The sequence below is a fragment of the Oryctolagus cuniculus genome, chromosome 5 (genome assembly GCF_964237555.1).
Source record: "Oryctolagus cuniculus chromosome 5, mOryCun1.1, whole genome shotgun sequence".
NCBI classification, from domain to species: domain Eukaryota; kingdom Metazoa; phylum Chordata; class Mammalia; order Lagomorpha; family Leporidae; genus Oryctolagus; species Oryctolagus cuniculus.
In genome coordinates, this window is record NC_091436.1 from 71,141,600 (window position 1) to 71,160,410 (window position 18,811).

At 46.7% G+C, this 18,811-nt stretch overlaps 1 protein-coding gene across 3 annotated transcripts in view; it reads left to right on the top strand.

Moving 5' to 3' along the window:
* SIM1 (SIM bHLH transcription factor 1) overlaps positions 1-18,811 on the top strand; it is a 98,572-nt gene that overhangs the window by 4,842 nt on the left and 74,919 nt on the right. Inside the window, exons 1-2 of one of the 3 annotated variants that reach the window (XM_070074626.1) lie at positions 12,902-12,959; positions 13,940-14,571. In XM_070074626.1, coding sequence (XP_069930727.1) covers positions 14,397-14,571 — 175 coding nt within the window. In that variant the 5' untranslated portion in view covers positions 12,902-12,959; positions 13,940-14,396. Of the gene's footprint in view, positions 1-12,901; positions 13,265-13,939; positions 14,572-18,811 lie in introns of those variants that run through there. The other 2 variants (XM_008263315.4, XM_070074625.1) reach the window with 2 other exon arrangements.

Genomic DNA, 18,811 nt, shown 5'->3' on the forward strand with positions numbered 1-18,811 from the left:
CTTACACAAACTCAAAATTAAAAAATATATAATAATCTCACAATATGGTCTGATTCATCTCTACAAATACCTTGCAGAATTGCACCAAATACATTTATTCAGAATATATTTACATAGTCTCCACAACTTAGTAGCCCCTGGCTTGGAGTGGGAAAGACAAATCCTGGCCTGGAGAGCCCTGACAGTCTGGGGCCCTGCATCGGCAGTAGCTGGACAATTGTTGTGGTCCCTGATGTCACAGATGAAGGAACAGTAACTCAGAGACACCAGAGGACAACTGACTGGAGCCCAGCTGTTTGGATTCTAAGTCCTGTTTCTGTCACTCCATGCTGCTCCCACATAAGGCAGAAAGTGCCAAAGTGACCCAGGAGCTGGGTGTAGGACTAATTCTTTCGGGATTTTATCACTTACAAAGAAGTCCCAGAGGTTCTCCCAGAGCTTTTTCTGTAGAACGGCCTTGTAGAACCTCTAGGGAAGATAGGAAAGAGTGTATTAACAGAAAAATTCTATCCTACTTTAAAAATATTTACATAAAGCTTTTTAAAAGATCTATTTATTTTATTTGAAAGGCAGACTTAGCTAAAGGAAGACACACACACACACACACACACAGAGGAATCTTTCATCTGCTGCTTCATTCACCAAATGACTGCACACATGGGTGGCAGGGGTTCAAGCACTTGAGCCATCTCCCATGGCTTTCCCAGGCACATTAGCAGGAAGCTGAATGGGAAGCAGAGCAGCCAGAACTCCAACAAGCGCCCTCTTCCCAGGCTGCAACTTAACCTGCTGCAGCACAATGCCAGTCCCTATAATATAATCTTTTAAAATGTTTAATTAAACAAATATTAAATGCCAGTTTGAACGTAAAAAGCAGAGAAATGACTTTATTTACCCACCCTTTGCTCCTCAGATAAGGTTTCCTATAAATCATTCCAGACCTATCTCTATATGTTTACATACATATGAATGTGCAAATGTGCACATAGAGTTTTCTTCACCCACTTCACATATTCCTGCACCGCTTGCTTTTTTTTTAAACTTAATGTACCTTGGAGAACCATATATAGATACATGTCATTCAGTTTAATGTGACATGATGGACTTACAGTTTGGATGTGTTGTATATATGTATATATGTATATATATATGTATATATGTGTATATATATATATATATGTATATAGTACATAAACCATTCCCCTTTTGCTGGATGTCTTGGTTGTTTCTGCTTCTCGATGCTGCAAACAGTTCTGTAGAGAAGTCTTTTTATATGTAACTATGCATACACTCTGAAGGAGTAATTCCTATAAAAGAAACGTTATTGGATCAAAGCATACATACATTTTAATTTAACAAATACTGTAAAATTGCTTGTCACCCTCTCACAAAGGGCAGATTATTGGTTGTCAGGGGTTAGAGGTGAGGATGGAAGGAAAAGGCCAGATGTGGCTGGAAGGAGGACTTGTGAGAGCACAGCTCTAGGCCGTAACCATGGTGGTGGTGCGCTAAACTGCACAGTATGTAGATAGACTGTGTACACACGTGTGTACAGTTAGGCACACATACACAAATACACACATGCAAGTGCAAGTGTGACTGAAGAAAGTTGAATAAGCTCTGTGCATTGTACCATCACCAATTTCCTGGCACTTACATGTACTCTAGTTATGCAAAATGTTAACATTGAGGCAGGTTGGATGTAGGGTACAGCATAACTCCATGTACATTTCTTTGCAGCTTCCTGTAAGCCTATATTTATTTTAAAATAAAAATGTAAAGGATTCAAGAAGAAAGGCCCATTAGTAAGGTCCTCTTCTTTCAGCCCAGAGATATTTCTGCTTCCTTTACTTCAGTTGGAATGATTCCCTCTTGAGGTCCTCTCTTTATTTTTAATACAACAACTTGTTCTTACTTGGTCTTTTTACTTAAAAAAAGATAACTTATCCAGTCATTTATATATTGGAAAGGGGGCATTGCAAAGAGACAGGTAGAGACACAGAGAGATCTCTCATCCGTTCACTCAGCAATTTGCATCAATAGCCAGCTCTAGGCCAAGCTGAATCCAAGAGCCTGGAACTCCACCCTGGTGTCACACATGAGTGGCAGCAGCCCAAGGACCTGGGCCATCCATCCACCACTGCTTTCCTAGGCACATTATCAGGGAGCTGGATCAGAAGTGGAGCAGCCAGGGCTTAAAACAGCACCCACGTGGGAAGCCAGGTTCCAAGGCTGCAGTTTAACCCACGGCACCACAATGCTGGCACCGCTCTTTTCATTTTTCCAGGGAAAGTTTGTGAATACTTACTTGGGTGAACGTTATTCCTATGTGATTCAGGGAAAGTCACTCAGCTCTCTTTTTTCTTCAGACTTTCCTTGGAAACTTGGGGAAGTGTCTCCTGTCCCCTTCCTTACAGGAATGTGGGGGATTACAACTTCACAGAAGCTCCAAGTAACTCCTTCCACACTGAAATCATGGAGCAAGTGGAAACTGGGGTGAGCACTCTCCTCCACTGAGCACCCCCAGAGTTCTGGTCACTGAATGGGTACTTCAAATACACAGCCTCACTGTCCAGGTTGTAGTTCATTCTACAAAGATGTTATACCCCTATACAGACCACTGCACTGCTGAGCAGAGAAGAATTTATAGCTAACAACATCATTAAATAGTATGGATCTACACTGGTTTATACTTTCCCTTGAATCTCAAATTAGTCAAAGCAAGAATAATTTTTTTAGGGGTCGGTGCTGTGGTATAGTGGGTAAAGCCACGGCCTGCAGTGCTGGCATCCCACATGGGCGCTAGTTCAGGTCCTGGCTACTCAACTTCTGTTCTAGCTCTCTGCTTTGGCCTGGGAAAACAGTAGAATATGACCCAAGTCCTTAGGCCCCTGAGCCCATGTGGGAGACCCAAAGGAAACTCCTCACTCCTGGTTTCGGACTGGCCCAGCTCCAGCTGTTGAGGCCACTTGGGGAGCGAATCAACAGATGAAAGACCTCTCACTCTCTCTCTCTGCCTTGCCTTTCTGTATTTCAGCCCTTCAAATAAATAAAGAATAAACATTAAAAAAAAGACCTGACAAACCATTTTTTAAAAAAATAATTTTTTAAAGTTACTTTTTAAAAATGGATAATGTAATCTCAAAACATCTTCAGTTATGTCTGAAGCATTTTCCCCTGAATCTAGCCAGTTGATTTTTATGCTATTATATGCAAGTGGATGTCAGCCTTTTTGTAAAACTCTCTTTAATGTTTCCCACCTCCATATGTTCATTTCTTGTTTTCATCACAGAAATATTCCTTTTTCATTCTCTTACTTTCCCCTGGAATATGCCTTCACTAAACATATTTGCTACTATTTATTATAATTATTATTTTTAAAGTCAGAATTACAGAGAGAGAGAGAGAGAATCTTCCATCTGCTGGTTCACTTCCCAGATGGCAGCATCAGCCAGTGCTGGGCCCGACTGAAGCCAGGACACAGGAACTTCTTCCTGATCTTCCACATGAGTGCAGGGGCCCAGGTACTTGGGGCATCGTCCACTGCTTTCCCAGGCCATTAGCAGGGAATTGGATCAGAAGTGGAGCAGCCAGGTCATGAATTGGTGCCCATATGTGATGCCAAGGTCACCAGGCAGTGGCCTTAACTGCTATGCCACAATGCCGAGCCCCAAACCTATTCTTACACTCAACTGGAATAAAAAGCTATTTGTTGGTCACCCATTAACTCCTGAAACTCTTACATCATTATTTATGATGCATCATAATAACCATTCCTTGATGTGTGTCATACAAGCCTTGATCAGAAAGGAGGGTAGAGTGGCAGAGCTGGCCCTAAACAATGCAGTGCCTTTGTGCAAATAGACGAAGATATCCCTTCTGAGCAGGACTGTCCTATACAAGGCTGAATTGTAGTTACCTGTGCAAATGAGGAACATTGCCAACTAGTCCCAAAAGCTGTGGAAGTAACACAATCACAGCTCACTGTCACCTTTGGACCTGACCCTAGAATTGACTTCCAAGCCTTCCAACGGCAATCACTTGACTCTGGCGACACAATTTTTTCCTGGTCATAGCAAAGAATAATAAAATACTTAGACATGAAGTTTTACAAATCTGGTACTTTTTTTTTTATAACTGTGACAGATCACTCAGCTCTGGGACAAAATCAGACAGCTTTTGGTTTTCTTTAATAAGAAAGAGGAGCACTGGCTAATTTTGTCCTTACTTAGTTTTCCCTTGGCAGGGCAGTGGTCTGAGACTCCCAAACCAGCATTCATGATCTACTCTCAGGGACCTCATGGTCTCAGTTGAGTGAGAACCTTTGATTGTTTCTGTTAGTTTACAGTGGAACACACCTCCCAGATTTTCTGCACTATGTGGCGCTAGCTCGGGACATTTGTCATTCAGTGTTCGTCCTGTCAGATAGTCTGAAAATTGGAACCAGAAATACTTGACAAATCACTGGCCACATCATGGTTACAGGTGGTGACATATCGCTGCTGCTGCTGCTTATTCATGAAACTGGAGGTTAAGACTCCGTTTGTGAGATGTAAACTAGGGAAAACCCCACATAAAGCACCAGCGTTGGGCAGAATATCAGACAGACAATTTTCAACTGAAATGCCAGTTATTAGAAGTCATGTGGAGTCAGGTGTTGCCATGGAATCCATTTGTTTCTAAACCAGCTCCTCCTGCTGGAATAGTTTCTCATTATCAGGTCTTTCTTAAGGTGGGGTAGGGGGGAATGGAGTGGAAGAAAGAAAGAAAAAGAGTGCTGTCTGATATAGAACCATATTATAATTCCAATGCACTCAGGCCCTAAAATAAATGAGAAATTAAAATTTTCAAAGGAAGTTAATATAAAAATTTAATACCCGGTTATATTGCTATCTGGATTGGAGTAAAACAATCACATTCCCACCAAGATTTCTTCTCTGTGACTTCTGATTATTTAGGGAGAGTAAACGATGGCTTGTAGTACGGCATTTACCTTTGCAAACAAGTTAGTGGGTCTCCAGGAATGAAAATAATATCAAAGCAGATCTAAACCTCGATAGGCTGCACATTTGCAGAGCACTTGTTTTCCTCTGTTTTCTCCTATATTTCATTTTTATTTAGATCCTTAACCAGACCGTTATGGCTTTTCCTCCTGTGAAACTGCTGCTAGAATAAATCTATCCCCTTGTTTCCTCCAAGTTATTTGTTCAAATCATGAGAAGTGATTGGCTGGCATATGTTAATGCTTGAGTGGTTTTTGCAGTAAAGTCCCCATGTGTTTGTAGGTAAAATACAGAAACAGGTTGATCAAATATCAACTTGGGACAACTGAATTTCCAAACATACAGAATCCAGAAATTAACCACTAGTTTAAAAGTATGTGTAGTATAATTGATTTTAATTAGTCAGGAGGTCTGTTGGATAAAGACATATTGGAAGTATATTTACATATTTATCTTATTTTATGTTCTGTATTCAAGAGTATTAAATGTTTCATATGAGAAAAAAAAGTGTTGGTACATGACACCTGCACCTTGATCCTCAGTTTATGTTTTCACTTCTGTTAGCCCTATCCCAGTGCTTCAAGAAACCTTTTTATCTATGAAAAACAGGGCCCCATCCCTTCCTTCCACTCAGAGGACATTCACCCACCTGAGAGTCAAGAGACCCCCACCCTTAAATGTTTCTGGAGTTCACAGTTCACACAAGAGGAATTCAAATGATTTGTAGCCTGAGTCTTGTTGATAAAAGAAAAACAAATCAAAAGTAGACGAATGTTTTCATCTTGCAGACCAGGGTAAAAAAAAAAAAAGGCTATAATGTGCTTAATTTTAAGGCTGTGGGCAAAGTCACCCTCTCACATTGTTGGTGGCATTGTCAATTGTCACAGCTCTTGTGGAGGGCAATTTAGCAATGTCTATTAGGAGTACAAATTCATGGACCCTTTGACCTACCAACTCTACTTTTGGGAATTTGCTATGTGGATACTTTGAACACAAGCAAAGGATAAGTGTACAGTGTTATTCGTTGCAGCATTGTTTGTGATACCAATAATGGGAAATTAACCTAAACGCCTTCAGCAATGACAAGTTAAATAAATTATACTGTTATATCCTTAAAATAGCCTGCTATGCAGATGTTTAGAAAAGAAAGGATGAGGGGCCGGCGCTGCGGCTCAATAGGCTAATCCTCCGCCTCCGGCGCTGGCACACAAGGTTCTAGTCCCGGTCTGGGCGCTGGTTTTTGTCCCGGTTACCCCTCTTCTAGGCCAGCCCTCTGCTGTGGCCCGGGAGTGCAGTAGAGGATGGCCGAAGTCCTTGGGCCCTGCACCTGCATGGGAGACCAGGAGAAGCACCTGGCTCCTGGCTTCGGATCAGCGCGGTGCGCTGGCTGCAGCGGCCGTCGGAGGATGAACCAACAGCAAAAAAGGAAGACCTTTCTCTCTGTCTCTCTCTCTCACTGTTCACTCTGCCTGTCAAAAAAAAAAAGAAAGAAAGAAAAGAAAGGATGAGGAAGATCATTGCGTACTGTCATGGAAAATGAAAAAGTCAAGCTGCAAAGTGTGTAAAATATCAATCTGATGGTTGCTTGTTCATACATAAAGAAATTCCAGAAGGACAATAAGAAGTTAAGTGTTATTAGAGCAGCAGACAATAAAGTGGCAGCCCAGAGATATATTTGCTTGGTTTGCATAGTGTTTTAAAATTGGATTTCACTTAATCAACTGAATTTCCAGGTAAGGAAAATAAAGCAACATGGGCCAGGTGTTAAAAGAAATGGTGCTGGCAACCTAATCTGTGTGGATTTTCTACCCAGCTTTGAGGAAGAGCCTCTGCAGTGGGAACACTGAGGATCTGATTGGTTTCATACCAGAAGTGGAGTTTGACTCATGGATAGGTGGCCTCACTCCAAACCTCTCCTCAGTTTTCCAAAAGAGACTTAGGTGCCATAGTTTGGAAAAGGCCTGCCCAGCACCCTCATCCTTCCACACATGCCCACACAATGCAGGACCAACATTTGGTACAACAGGCACAGTGCCTAGGGCCCATATGAAATGTTTTAAGTCTAATGTACTTTATAACCACGAGGAGAATAAATTTGAATAATGAATGAATGAATTGTATTCTTCCTCATACCAACCCAGCTGCAAAATATAGTTTTAAAATATTTTCTTCAGAAGGAAGAGGCCTACAAAATCATAACAAAAGTGCCTGTGGGCTAACAAATTATGTCATAGCTTGGTCCTGCACAGGAGGGACACTCACCTCTTGAGGGGAGGCCTAGACTTCACTGGTCTAAATGCACTCAGGTAGGGTCTCTTCCTCCAGTATCCACTCCCCTACACCAACACACACCTGTACGCTTTGATTTGAGGCCAAAAGGAGACCTAATGCCTATGTGCCACCTTTTCATCATGACAGATGCAAACTCTCTGGACTTCCTGCAGCAGAATTGAGAACATGGAAGCCTGAAGCATTCAGAGGGCACCCTGTGCACTTCTCTGCCCTTCTGAGGTTAAACTTCCCACAGAAAAGTGGTCTGCCTGGGGACCTGGATTTGTCTTTCTTATCCCGAGGTCATCCCCTCTTTTCTCAGGAGGTAGAAATGAACCATCTTCAGTGTAGAGTCTCATTTCTGGCCTCAGCTAGATAGCATCATCATCAAAGGCCCTATGCCCAATTCCTAAAGTTGCAGGCCCATCAATTCCAATCAACTCCTCCACATAATGACTGAATAAAAATCAGACTAAGGCGATGGTTCTCAAAGTGCGGTTCCCTCACCAGCGGAGGTGGCAGCAGCAGCAGCAACAGCAGCATTAGCAGTAGCATCACCTGGAAACTTGTTAGGAATCCAAACTATTGGGTTTTCCCCCCAGCTCTACTGAATTGTAAAGCCCGGGCAAGGTGCCCAGCCATCTGTTTTTAACCAGCCCTCCAGGCAATACCAGGCACATTCAAGTTCAAAACTACTCTGCACAGATGTTCAAGGTCATATAACCATGTCCTGCACCCAGAAGTGATAAGTTCAGTCTGGGATCCAGGTATGTACTCCAGAAGTCAGGCACTTGGCCTCAGGCCCACCAGAGCATGGGGGCACTTCCCAGGTCCTGCTGTGTCTCTGTGAAGACCAGCTTCTTCAAAGCTCTGGACATAGAGACCCAGTGCCATCAACTAGGTGGCATCCCCAGTGGGCTTAACCTAGGCTGCCCCAGGGTCTTGAGGCCTGTCTAATCCCCTCACTGTGCTGCTCTGGGTGGCACTTGTGCCTTTGGCTCTGAGCTCCTTCTCACTCTTTCCTCACTCAGGATTCGGAATTGCTCTAGGGTCAGGTTCTGTCCTGGCTCCCACACCTTGAGGAATGTGTATTTTCCAGTCCCACAGGGATTTCAGGGTCCTAAATCAGGGTCCATATTTAAAGGCCACCCTTCTCCTCCCCACTTAAGCCCCAGGTGACCCTGAGGCCGGCCGGATTTGGATACTGATTAAGTTTACACGTTGGAGGGACCCACTTCACCAGTATGCACAGCTGGGCAACAGCCGGCCTCAGCGTCATTGTAGCTCAGGCGTCACTGTAGCTCAGGGGTATACCGGTGTCAGAGGAGGGAGGGGACACACAGTTCATGCCCTCCAGTACCAGCCCATTGCGATGCCATTCATCCTTTTCCTTTCCACAGACCCCTCCCTTGCCTCCAGCATCCTCCACCCCACCCCCAACACCATACCAGCTTCAGCCCTCAGTTGCGCCTTTTCCTGCAGTGTGGCCAGAAACTGGGGAAACCCATTTAGGAAGCATTTTCTTTCAATCCGAAGTCGCAAATTCATGTTCATCTCCAGTTTTGGAACACCTCGGTTGTGTTCTTGAGCCCAGCTTTCCTGCATTTCATGGGTTCATCGTCCTGGGTTCCACTTATGGAACATATGCCAAGTGTCTGCTCTCACTCCCATCCACAGAAGGCAGGGATCAAAGAGCTCTTTACAGCTACCACTAATTTTTTAAAAAATAAGTATTCTTTTAAAGCTTAAACAATGATGTGCACTTTAAGAAGCACTCCTATCTCAGCGACCAATTCAAGGTTACATTTGAGACAACAATTTCAAAATCCAGCTGAAGAAACATAGTTAGAGAAACTCTCCCCAAAAATCCTTGTTTGTATTCTCCATTTTCGTTTTTCAACTTGCTGTATGTTCATTGTATGTATGTGTCAGTGTCATCCCACTGAAACGAATTGTTTTTGGGTATTTTAAGGATCAGTTTAGGCAGACAGATGCATGAAAAATAACTCTTCAGAAATGTCCCTTTTTTGCATAAAACATATTTTCCAAAACATCATGATCAGTGAAGCGATATTTACAATAACTTCTAAAATATTAAGCAAAGCCCCCCTTTTTTAAGGGGAGATTCCTCTTGTCCTTTGTTTTTAGCAGGCTCACCCCACAAGGTCAAAATTGCAAGGGGGCATCAACATTACAAGTACTTCACAGAGATGTCAACGTCCACATGTAATAAAGTGGGTCTAGAACAGAATTAACATGGACTTGCATACAGAAGAGAAGAAAACCTTAGTATTTCTTATGACATTACTATTCCCCTAGATAAATCGTCTTTCTCAGTGGTAGAAAGTGAACATCTTGTGGTAACGTGCTAAGTTTTGGGCCATCTTCAAGACTTTTGCATCTTGATAGTAAATATATACTTCATCCTGACCTTGGCCACCGAGTAAAATCAGAGTCTGTGTGCTTGTGCATGGCTGATGTGCCAGCACGTGAAAGTATGCATCTTAAGCAGGCTGTGACAGAAGGGGGAGGGGCAGAAGTCACTCTAGTTTTAATGAGACGCTCAAACACCCAGGGTCAATGAGGAGTTATTGGAAAGCAGGGTGGAGGTCTCCGCTGGAGCAGGGGTGGGCGCCTCAGTGCACCGGGTCCCCGCCACCGCGAAATCCGGCTCAACGATTTGCACCAGGATTCCATCTGTGCTTCACTCAGCGTTCAGCTTCTAGTTTGGACTTTGCTTATTGCCAGGAGGGGTCATATGGCCCTGGAAGGCCCCCTCCCCTTCTTTCCGGGCGCGGGCGGGGCGCAGGAATTCGCGCGCACAGGCGCGTTGGTTCCCGAATCCTCAGTTCGCAGCGCCCACAAGGATGGAGTCTTCGGCACTTGCAAGTCCCAGCGTCCGGGCTACCGAAGCATCCCAGGTCGCCCAGAGGTGGAAGAGCCTCTCAAGGGAGCCGTATCTCAATCACTCTAGGCTGTTTGCCGTCCTCGGTCGGGAAGGCGGAAGATGTGTGTAGATCAGCAAGCATCGCTTTCCTCCTGCAATAGGATCGCGTTCCAGGGCTGCAGAGAGAGTGGCTGAGGGCCAGCGGGCTAGATTTTAAGGCATCCGCTAATGGAGGCGGCGGCCTGGATGCGATAAGCACCCCATTGTGGTGTTGGTGGGTCGCGCGGGCCGATGCCCGGGTCTCTCCTCTCTGGGGCTTTTCTTCGTGTGCTGGCAGAGAGGTGGGTGGGATCAGCCCCTGGGCCCCAAGAAACTTACTGAAAATTCCCCGTGCTTGAGACTATAGCAGAGCCTCAGGGCACAAGGGAGGCACCTGAGTTTCCAGTTCACGGTTCACGCCCCTGGCTGGCAGGGGCGTTAGCGGGGCTAGCGGGCGGGGGCTCCGCCCGGGGTAAAACCTCGTCCCTGCGCCCGGGCGGGGCGCGTGAGGGAGCGCGTTCGGGCTCCAACCTGGGTTCAAAGATTAGAAAAACAGGTGTTAGATCGCCATACTAATTCACTCTCTCGGTAAACGCGGCTCCGACGGTTGTGTGCCCAGGACTTAGCGAGAGGCTGTCACCTCATGGCCTTGCGTTCACTGTGTTTGTTAAAGAGCTTCTACTGGGTTCATTGGCAACGGAGCTTCACCGGGAGCAGCCCGCCAGGTCCCCCAGGACGTTGGCCTGCAGGGTGAAGACTTCCCGTACTCACTTTGTCCATCTGCTTCTGACGACAAAAGACCATTTTTCTCCCCCGCATGCAAAGCCCCCTGCGAGGGAAGCATGGCACCGCCCGACACCCGTGCCGTCAGAGTCCCCGCGGGGGTTACAAGTTTCAGACCCTGGAAAAGGCACTTCCACACCTGCATATTGTTCGAAGTAGAGAGAGGATTTAGAGTCACCGCAGACTGGACTGGAATCTGCTCTCCGTCTCAGTCGGACTAGAAAACCGTTTCTTAACCCTGAGGTGTCCTTGCGTCGCCTGGAGGCTCCATCTCAGCCCTCCGATCTGTCCAGGTCGGCGGGGAGAGGAGGCTCAGGGAAGGTTCTCCCCCACTCCCCACACGGACCCGTGCCGTCTCTTTCCACGTAGCTGATGATTCTATGTGGTCTTTCTTGTTCGAAGTCTCTCTTGTTAAAAGTCCACTACTGTTGGCCAAAATCTACCCAGAGCCGGCTAAGTGGCCAGATCCCATTAGCAGGATGCCAGATTTGAAACACCTACACAATCTCTGTTTAGTTCCCCTCTCCTTTCCTCTCTATTCGAAATGCTCATCTCCTTCTCATCAGGTGTTGCCCAGATGGGTGAATACCCACCTCCCTTCACCCCAGAAAGCTCCCGCAGTCCTACGCGCTTACTGCACCGGGCGGTGAGGATGTGGCGATGTATGAATTTTTTTTTTTTTGAAAAAAAAAAAAAACAACAAAACTCTGAAAAGTTGTTCTGAATATCCGCAGAACGACACACACCCTTCCTCAGAGTACTTATTTTCTCGTAGGCAGTCAGTGCCGCAAGCGAGGGGACCCGGGAGCAGCCTGGCGGTGTGGTCACCGACTTGTACCTCAGAGAAACCCCCGCCTCCCAGCACACCCCGAGGAGCGGAGTCGCGGTCCCCCGCAGCACCGAAACCAGGCTGCTGTAAGGGAGGCTCCTGACCGGCGACAGTTATCCAGGGGCACCTCAACTTTTCCTGGTTGCTGCTGCCTGCTTTAGGAAGAGAAGGCGCTTCTTGTTAGAGGCGCTCTCTTTCGGCTATAGTTTGTCGGCAGTGGCACCTGAGGACGTTTGTTGTGCCAGCCCCTGCTGGGAAACCGTGAACGTCCCAAGTCCACGCGTGCACATGTGTCCTTTCCGCAAGGAGCATCCTATGCGCTGGGCTAGTGTTCCCCTCAACAAACCCAGCCAAGCGTTGGCTGACGTCTAAGATAACGGATCCACCATTCTCACGCTACTGTGGCCTGTAATGCCACCTCTTTCGCTGCTTCCCATAGGAAAACTCCCTCCTGCAAAGCTCTCCACAGCGAACAAAATCAGCTCCCAACCCATCTGGAGATACATCGAAAGACAGGTGTTGTGACTACTTCTTCTGGTGATCAGTTCGCTGTCATTACGGTTTCTGGGGGACGTGAAAGGGAGAAGATAAACCCAAGCCGGCCCTGCGCACGCCGTCGGCTCCGCAACTAGCGCGGGAGAGGGGCGCGGCCGCGAGGTCGGCGCTGGGGCTAACGCGCCGCGCTCTGGGTGACTGCCACCTCGCCTGCCCGACCTCTGCCGCCCGGGCCGCCGGCCGCCGCCTCCCGGGGCCTCTGGCACGGCTGGGCCCCCGCGCTGGGGTGAGTGAGAGAACGGTCAGCCTCCGACCCCACGGAGCGGGAGGAGCGCAGGTAGCGCACGGCGCCCAGAAGGCCCCAAAATCCCAGAGCAGCTGTGGCGGCGGCGGCGGCGGCAGCGGGGCATCGCCGACCCCCGCGCCCGGGGCTCATTAGGAGCGCGGCGGCCACGCTGGTGCAGGACTGCTAGGCGCAAGCTGGGGCGCGCGGTGGGCGGTGCGGGGCGTACTCGCGTCACTCAGCCCGCGAGGCCAATGAGCGCTGCGCCCCGGGGCGCGGCGGGCCAATAGGAGGCGAGCGAAGCTTGTGAGTGGCATTGAGGGAGGGCGGGAGAGAGGGAGCCCTGGAGTGAAGTTGAAGCTAAATCCCGTAAGCTATAAAGAAGTTACGGGGGGGCTCTTTCGGCTTCCAATTAGGAATAATACTGGCTTCGTAGCGACTACCGAGGAGGAAGATTCTAAAACCCCCTCACCCGTCCCAAAACCCGCATCCTCCTCCTCCTGCCACACACCCCTCCCCCGATTTTTGACCAAGAAAAAGGAGTCGAGGGGTATTCCGCTCCTCTGTGCTGGTGGGAAACCGAGAGGCCAGCAGGGTTGCTTAGTTGGACCATAGGCCTGAGTGCAATTAGGAGGCGGGCGCCTCGCACCCGTTGCCGCCCGCGGGGACTGAAGGTAGGTGAAGCTGGACCCAGCACCAGCCCGGCGGCGCCCGCAGCTGTGCGGCCGAGGGGCGAGGCTGGACACGTCCGGTGCAGCCTCCCCGTGCCCGCGAGGGGCTGTCGCGAGGGTTGCCACCTGTTAACCTGGCACTGCTGGGCCCAGCGCGTGGCCGCCCCCGCTGGACAGTGAGAGCGGCGGGTCGCCTGGGGCGTCCCGAGGGACTTGATGTGTAAGCTCTACTTTTGGAGGAATCCCTCAGACTCGAGACCCAAGTGGGAGTGGAGAGGGATCCGGCTGCAGGTCTGCCCAGGTCCGGGGGTGCGCGAAGGTGTGGAGGAGGAAGCCGGGGTTGCTGCGGAAACCCGCTGTCCTGGGCCTTGCGCCGGGCCTGGGTCTCCTGAGGGTCTCCGCAGCTTGTGCTTTGTCGCTGGGGCAACTTCCCAAGGGGCTGGACAGTGTGGCTGACAAGGGAGAGGGCATGCGAGCACTATTCTCACGGGGCTCAGTCTCACTGCTGGTGTTGTGTTTTCCTAACGTGTCTTAAAAATAAGAGCAACCCAAGCAAGAAATCGTGGAGCCGGGCGAGGAAGCTGAGGCCTTTCGCAGCCGGTTTTCAGATCTGGGGCGAGTGTGGGAGCGGTTGTGGGGCCGCACACGTCTTACGCTCCGATGCTGTTGTCTTCGCAGTGGCCTGAAAGAGCTGCCCCGGATTCCTGTCCTTCCCAGAGGGGCTCGGAGCCGCCTCGAATGCCGCGGGACTGAAGAGCACACGTCGGGTGGGTTTATCATGTCGACCTTCCGAGCGCCGCGGTTCGCAGCTCAGAATGGAAGGAAAGGCTGGCTCCTGAGGGGTCCCGCTGGTATCTGATGCCCGGAGACCCACGGGGCTGCTCGAATTGCCCTGGATCCGCAACTCCAACTTCCCCGAAGGCACATCCACATTTTCCAAGAAAATATTTTCTGTTCGCCGCATTGGCCGTGTAAGTGCCCTCCACACGCTCTCCCCGGTGCAGAGACTCAGCCTCCTTCGTTCGGTGTATGCTCTATGTTTTTGTCAAATATGATCTCCAGTTGAAAGTTTATTTATGGTTTTGGATGAATCTGTGGAGCTTACATTGTAAAAAGAAAGGGGGAACAAGACACCATGAAAGAAAAGTCCAAAAATGCTGCCCGGACTAGGAGGGAGAAGGAAAACAGTGAATTTTATGAACTGGCTAAATTACTGCCTTTGCCCTCGGCTATCACCTCGCAGCTGGACAAGGCATCCATAATCAGACTCACGACCAGCTATCTCAAAATGAGAGTGGTGTTCCCAGAAGGTAAGTGACTTTGCCCACATGGAATTTCAAAGGCAATGGGGCAGGGGGTTTTCAGGGTACAGAGCCCTTGCCAGCCAGCAGAGAAGTGCCTACATATATTTACATACACTCTCCCTGCAAAGGGTAGTTGAGCCTGGCGGCTTGACTGAGGTGCTCCACGAATTCCTGTTGCTTTCTCCAGACTCCTACTTCCCCATTAATACTTTTCTCTTCAGTCCATCAGATATGTTTGGTTGGGAGGCAGCCCAACACTGCTTTTGTCAACACTTCAGATACTGGGCTCAATTGAAAGCACTACTAATCCAAACATGACTTTCTTTTTTACTGCTCTTGTTGGAATTGCATCCAGTAGATAGAAAGGATCAACAGTGCTAAATGCTGTATTTTGGGTAGGGTATAAATAGGCCCCATATACACTGAACTAACTAAATCAGATAATAATTTCTCTATGTCTGGGGGTCTGCAAATGAGGAGCAGATATATTTGTAAACAAATATGTCTTGAATTTACATAGTCTCTTGACTCTTTATAGCGTATTTATTCTGAGTTTTCAAGATGTTTACAGATTCTGAAAGGAACGCTGGGCCTGATGATTTGCAACTCTGGCTTTGATATTATCTGTAAGATAATAGGCTGGGCTCAAAATACATAAGATTGAATTAACATAGCTAGCCTGTTCAGAAAATATCTTCTGGGAAGCAGGTTGGCAAGTGGATCCTGGGGAAAACTGTCTTATAAGGTCTAGAAATTAGAATAGCTGAGCTGTTGACATGATTTAAAACTTGTATCTAGATTATCGAGATGCACTGTGTGAGGGCAGAGCAGATGTCACAGGACATTGTTCTATATAAAAACATCTCTACCTACTAGGGAAAGGGCACTTCCCTCTTCCATTTATCCATTCTTTCACTTTATTTGCACCCAAATAGCATATACACAGATTTTCAAAAAATATCTTAGACCTGTCGAGTAGGAGGAGAGGATTTGAAAATGTAACAGGAAGGATTACTAAAAGAACAAGCAAACAAAAATTCCATAGAAAGAGCCCTGTTTATTTACACACAAGAACTTATTAGTTGACCCGTACAGGTTTGTGGTGTTGTTGATTTTGGTTGTTTGGGGTTGGTTGTTTCTTTAAAGGAAAAGGGGGAGGGAAGGAGAGTCATTAATAGGGTTGGAGTTTCACTTTGCTTGATCTTCACGTAAAAGCCTGCAAAACGCGCTCCAAATTAGTCAAGGACACTAAAAGGAAAGCTCCCAAATTATTATTCAATTCTACCTCAAAAACTGTAAGTTCGGTTAAGGTCGTTTCCTGTGAAAGTGGTTCCTCAGTTCCCGTCCTCTGACCCCGGAAGCCAGGAGAGCCGAGGAATCAAGTCCTAAAATTACCTGAAAAGTTTTTAAAAGGGGGAAAAACTGTTGAAGGGCAGACCTATACACTAAAAACCACATTTCCCATTCAAACTGTGCTGGGAATTGCTGGTGGGAAATTACCATTATGCCACACTGCCTTGTGTTTAAAAAAGAGATCTCCGTTGTCTTTTATTCTGTCAGCGCCTACTTTATAAAAATAAAGCTATTGCGAACTCCGCTGGCCGCGCTGTTCCTAACAGGATTATTAGCAGTGATTTGTCAGCCCCTGCGGTCTCAGTGGGCTCCCTTTCTGCGTGATTTCTAGCCGGTCTCGTCAATTATCGGTGCCGATGTCGCTCGCTGTTTGATCAGAAGCAGCATATGGCGCTGCTTGCGCGGCTGCGAGTAATCGCGGGGAGGAACTGCGGGTCTGCGTTCCCGGGCGGGCCCCGAGCGGGACGCGAGAGCCGGGGGAGTCGCCGGGCCGGGGACGCTGGTCGGCGTGGTGCAGACCCGGGGCAGGCGCGCCCGGGAGGCAGCGGGCTGGTTTTTGTTGTTGTTTTGTTTTTGTTTTTAGGAGAGCAAGCTTTCTTGTTTAATTAAAAGTGCCAACTTCACACATTGTAAATTGCGTTATAAATAAATAGAAGCAACAAAAAGTAAACTTTCGTGGCCAACTGGCCGTTTTTGAAGATAGCACCGGTGAAGACTCCGGCTGGAGTTCCCTTGGTGGCCAGGCCGGTCCCCTCTGGCTTACTGTAACTGGGACTGTGCTTCCTCACGAGCCCCGGCCCCTCCCTCACCTCCCTTCTTCTGTGGGTAAGTGTGAGTTTATGGGAAGGAGGGGATGGGCGATGTGTGAACTCCGGGCACATCATTTATTTCTCCAGCTACTGTTGAGCTCATAACTCAAGCGCAGCCTTCATCCGATGACTTAGATAGGGTCATTCCAACAGCTGATTCCTAGGAATGAGGTTCTAATTTTGACCTTGTAGAACTTCAAAGGCCCAAAACCCAAACACTTAACTTCATAATGTTAAAGAATAACAACAAACAACAACAACAACAAAAACAACAACAAACAGCTTTCAAAGGAGTGCAATAGTTACATGCTGCAACACCAGGCATAACCTGCAGGGGGTGCCAAATTTGGGTTCAGAGGTGACTGAAGGCAGAGGGTGGACCAGAGGGGGTTCCTAGGCAGTGGGGCAAAGGGAGAGCTTTATTTGGGTGTCATCTTTTTTAGTGCTGATAAATGGAATTTCAAGATGAAATTTAACTTTACATCTTGAATCCATCCTAGCACATAATAGGTCCTCAAATTCAAAAAGTGGAATAAAGGTGGCTGTTAGATTGTGATCAACATCCTATCATATGCATCATATGAACTTTGCAAGATATATAGTTTCAAGTAATTATAAATCTGCTGACATAGCTGTAGACATATAGGCTATATAAAACTTCACTGCTATTGTCGGAATTTCACCTGTGATACCCTGTTAATGTCAAAAGGTTGTAAATTAAAGGAGCAAGCAAATATATTTCCACATTATTTTGGAAAAGGAAAAAAGTTTTTAAAATATAAGTATCCTCCCACCCTCCTTTGCTATATAGTTTTCTTTCCAGGGTCTAGTAGCTTTTGTTTGCTGTTGCTGGCAAGTTTCAGTTTTTATTTAACTGAGTAGATAATATTAAAGAGTTGGATGAATGACACGATGACCCTCCCCTTACACACACACATGGGTGGGGGAGAAAGAGGGAGGGAAGGAAGGGGGGTGGAGAGAGAGATGGGCTATAGATACCTGGAATAATTAAAGCATTCAATCAGAGATTTCACAGTAAAAAAAAAAAATCAGGGAAGGGTATTGTGAAATCATTAAAACTTCCTTCTCCCAGTTGGTAACGTATCCAATTTTAAAATAGCTTTTCAAAGGAAAAATTGAAATATGTAGAAATGTATGGATCCTTGGTGTTATCAAAGCCAGAAAGGCAGGGTAAAAACAAAAGTGGCATGATTTGTGTGTGTGTGTGCAAATAAGACAAATTCAACTGCAAAGAAATTCATGTATGTTATCCAACTATAATGCAGTTTTGGCTGAGAGTGTAGTAGTTTGCAGAATGAACTTTGAAAGGATCAGACATGTTTCTAAATCTGTAGCAATTCAGAATCTTAGTAACATCACCCCACCAGCCCATTGTCAAGATGCCTTCTGAAAATAAAAATAATCACAGAGTTGAAATTAATAACTGCTCAGAAAGAGAGTCTCTACAAAAGACAAGAATGATTGGAAAAAACAAAAAAACAAAAAACCTTGCACCATGGATCCTTGCTATCATGTGCATCTCAAGACTGAAATCTGTAATCGTGGTTTTTTTTTTTTTTTTTTTTTTTTTTTTTTTTTTTTTTTTTTTGAGGCTGAGAACTGAAAAAGAAAAAGAGGCCCCATTTCCCACGTGGATCGGTGATTTAAGGCTGTTTTCCTCGCTGCTCAGGGAAATGATTGAGCATTAGGTTTCCATGTTTATTTTCTTACAGAAGTTTTTCTCATTTAAAAGCCTTCAAGCGCAGTTTACGCTCCACGCTGGTTTTCTCTGTTTAATTCCAGTTTTGATGTTGACTTAAAATGTGGAGTGCAGAACTAAACTCCATGCAGAGCGTTTGCAAGGCAGATTTATGTGCTAGAAATTGTAGATCAGATCAATGAAAACAAATACTTTTTTCTTTAAAGGAAGGGATCATGAATAAAAACAATAACAATAATAACAACAAGGTATCATGAACTATGGTGGGATTATTTCAAGTATGGTCACCCACCTGAAGCTAAAACCAGGCTAAATCTGCAGAAGGCAACCATAATTTCTAGGGGAATTATTTTTCATTTCTGGG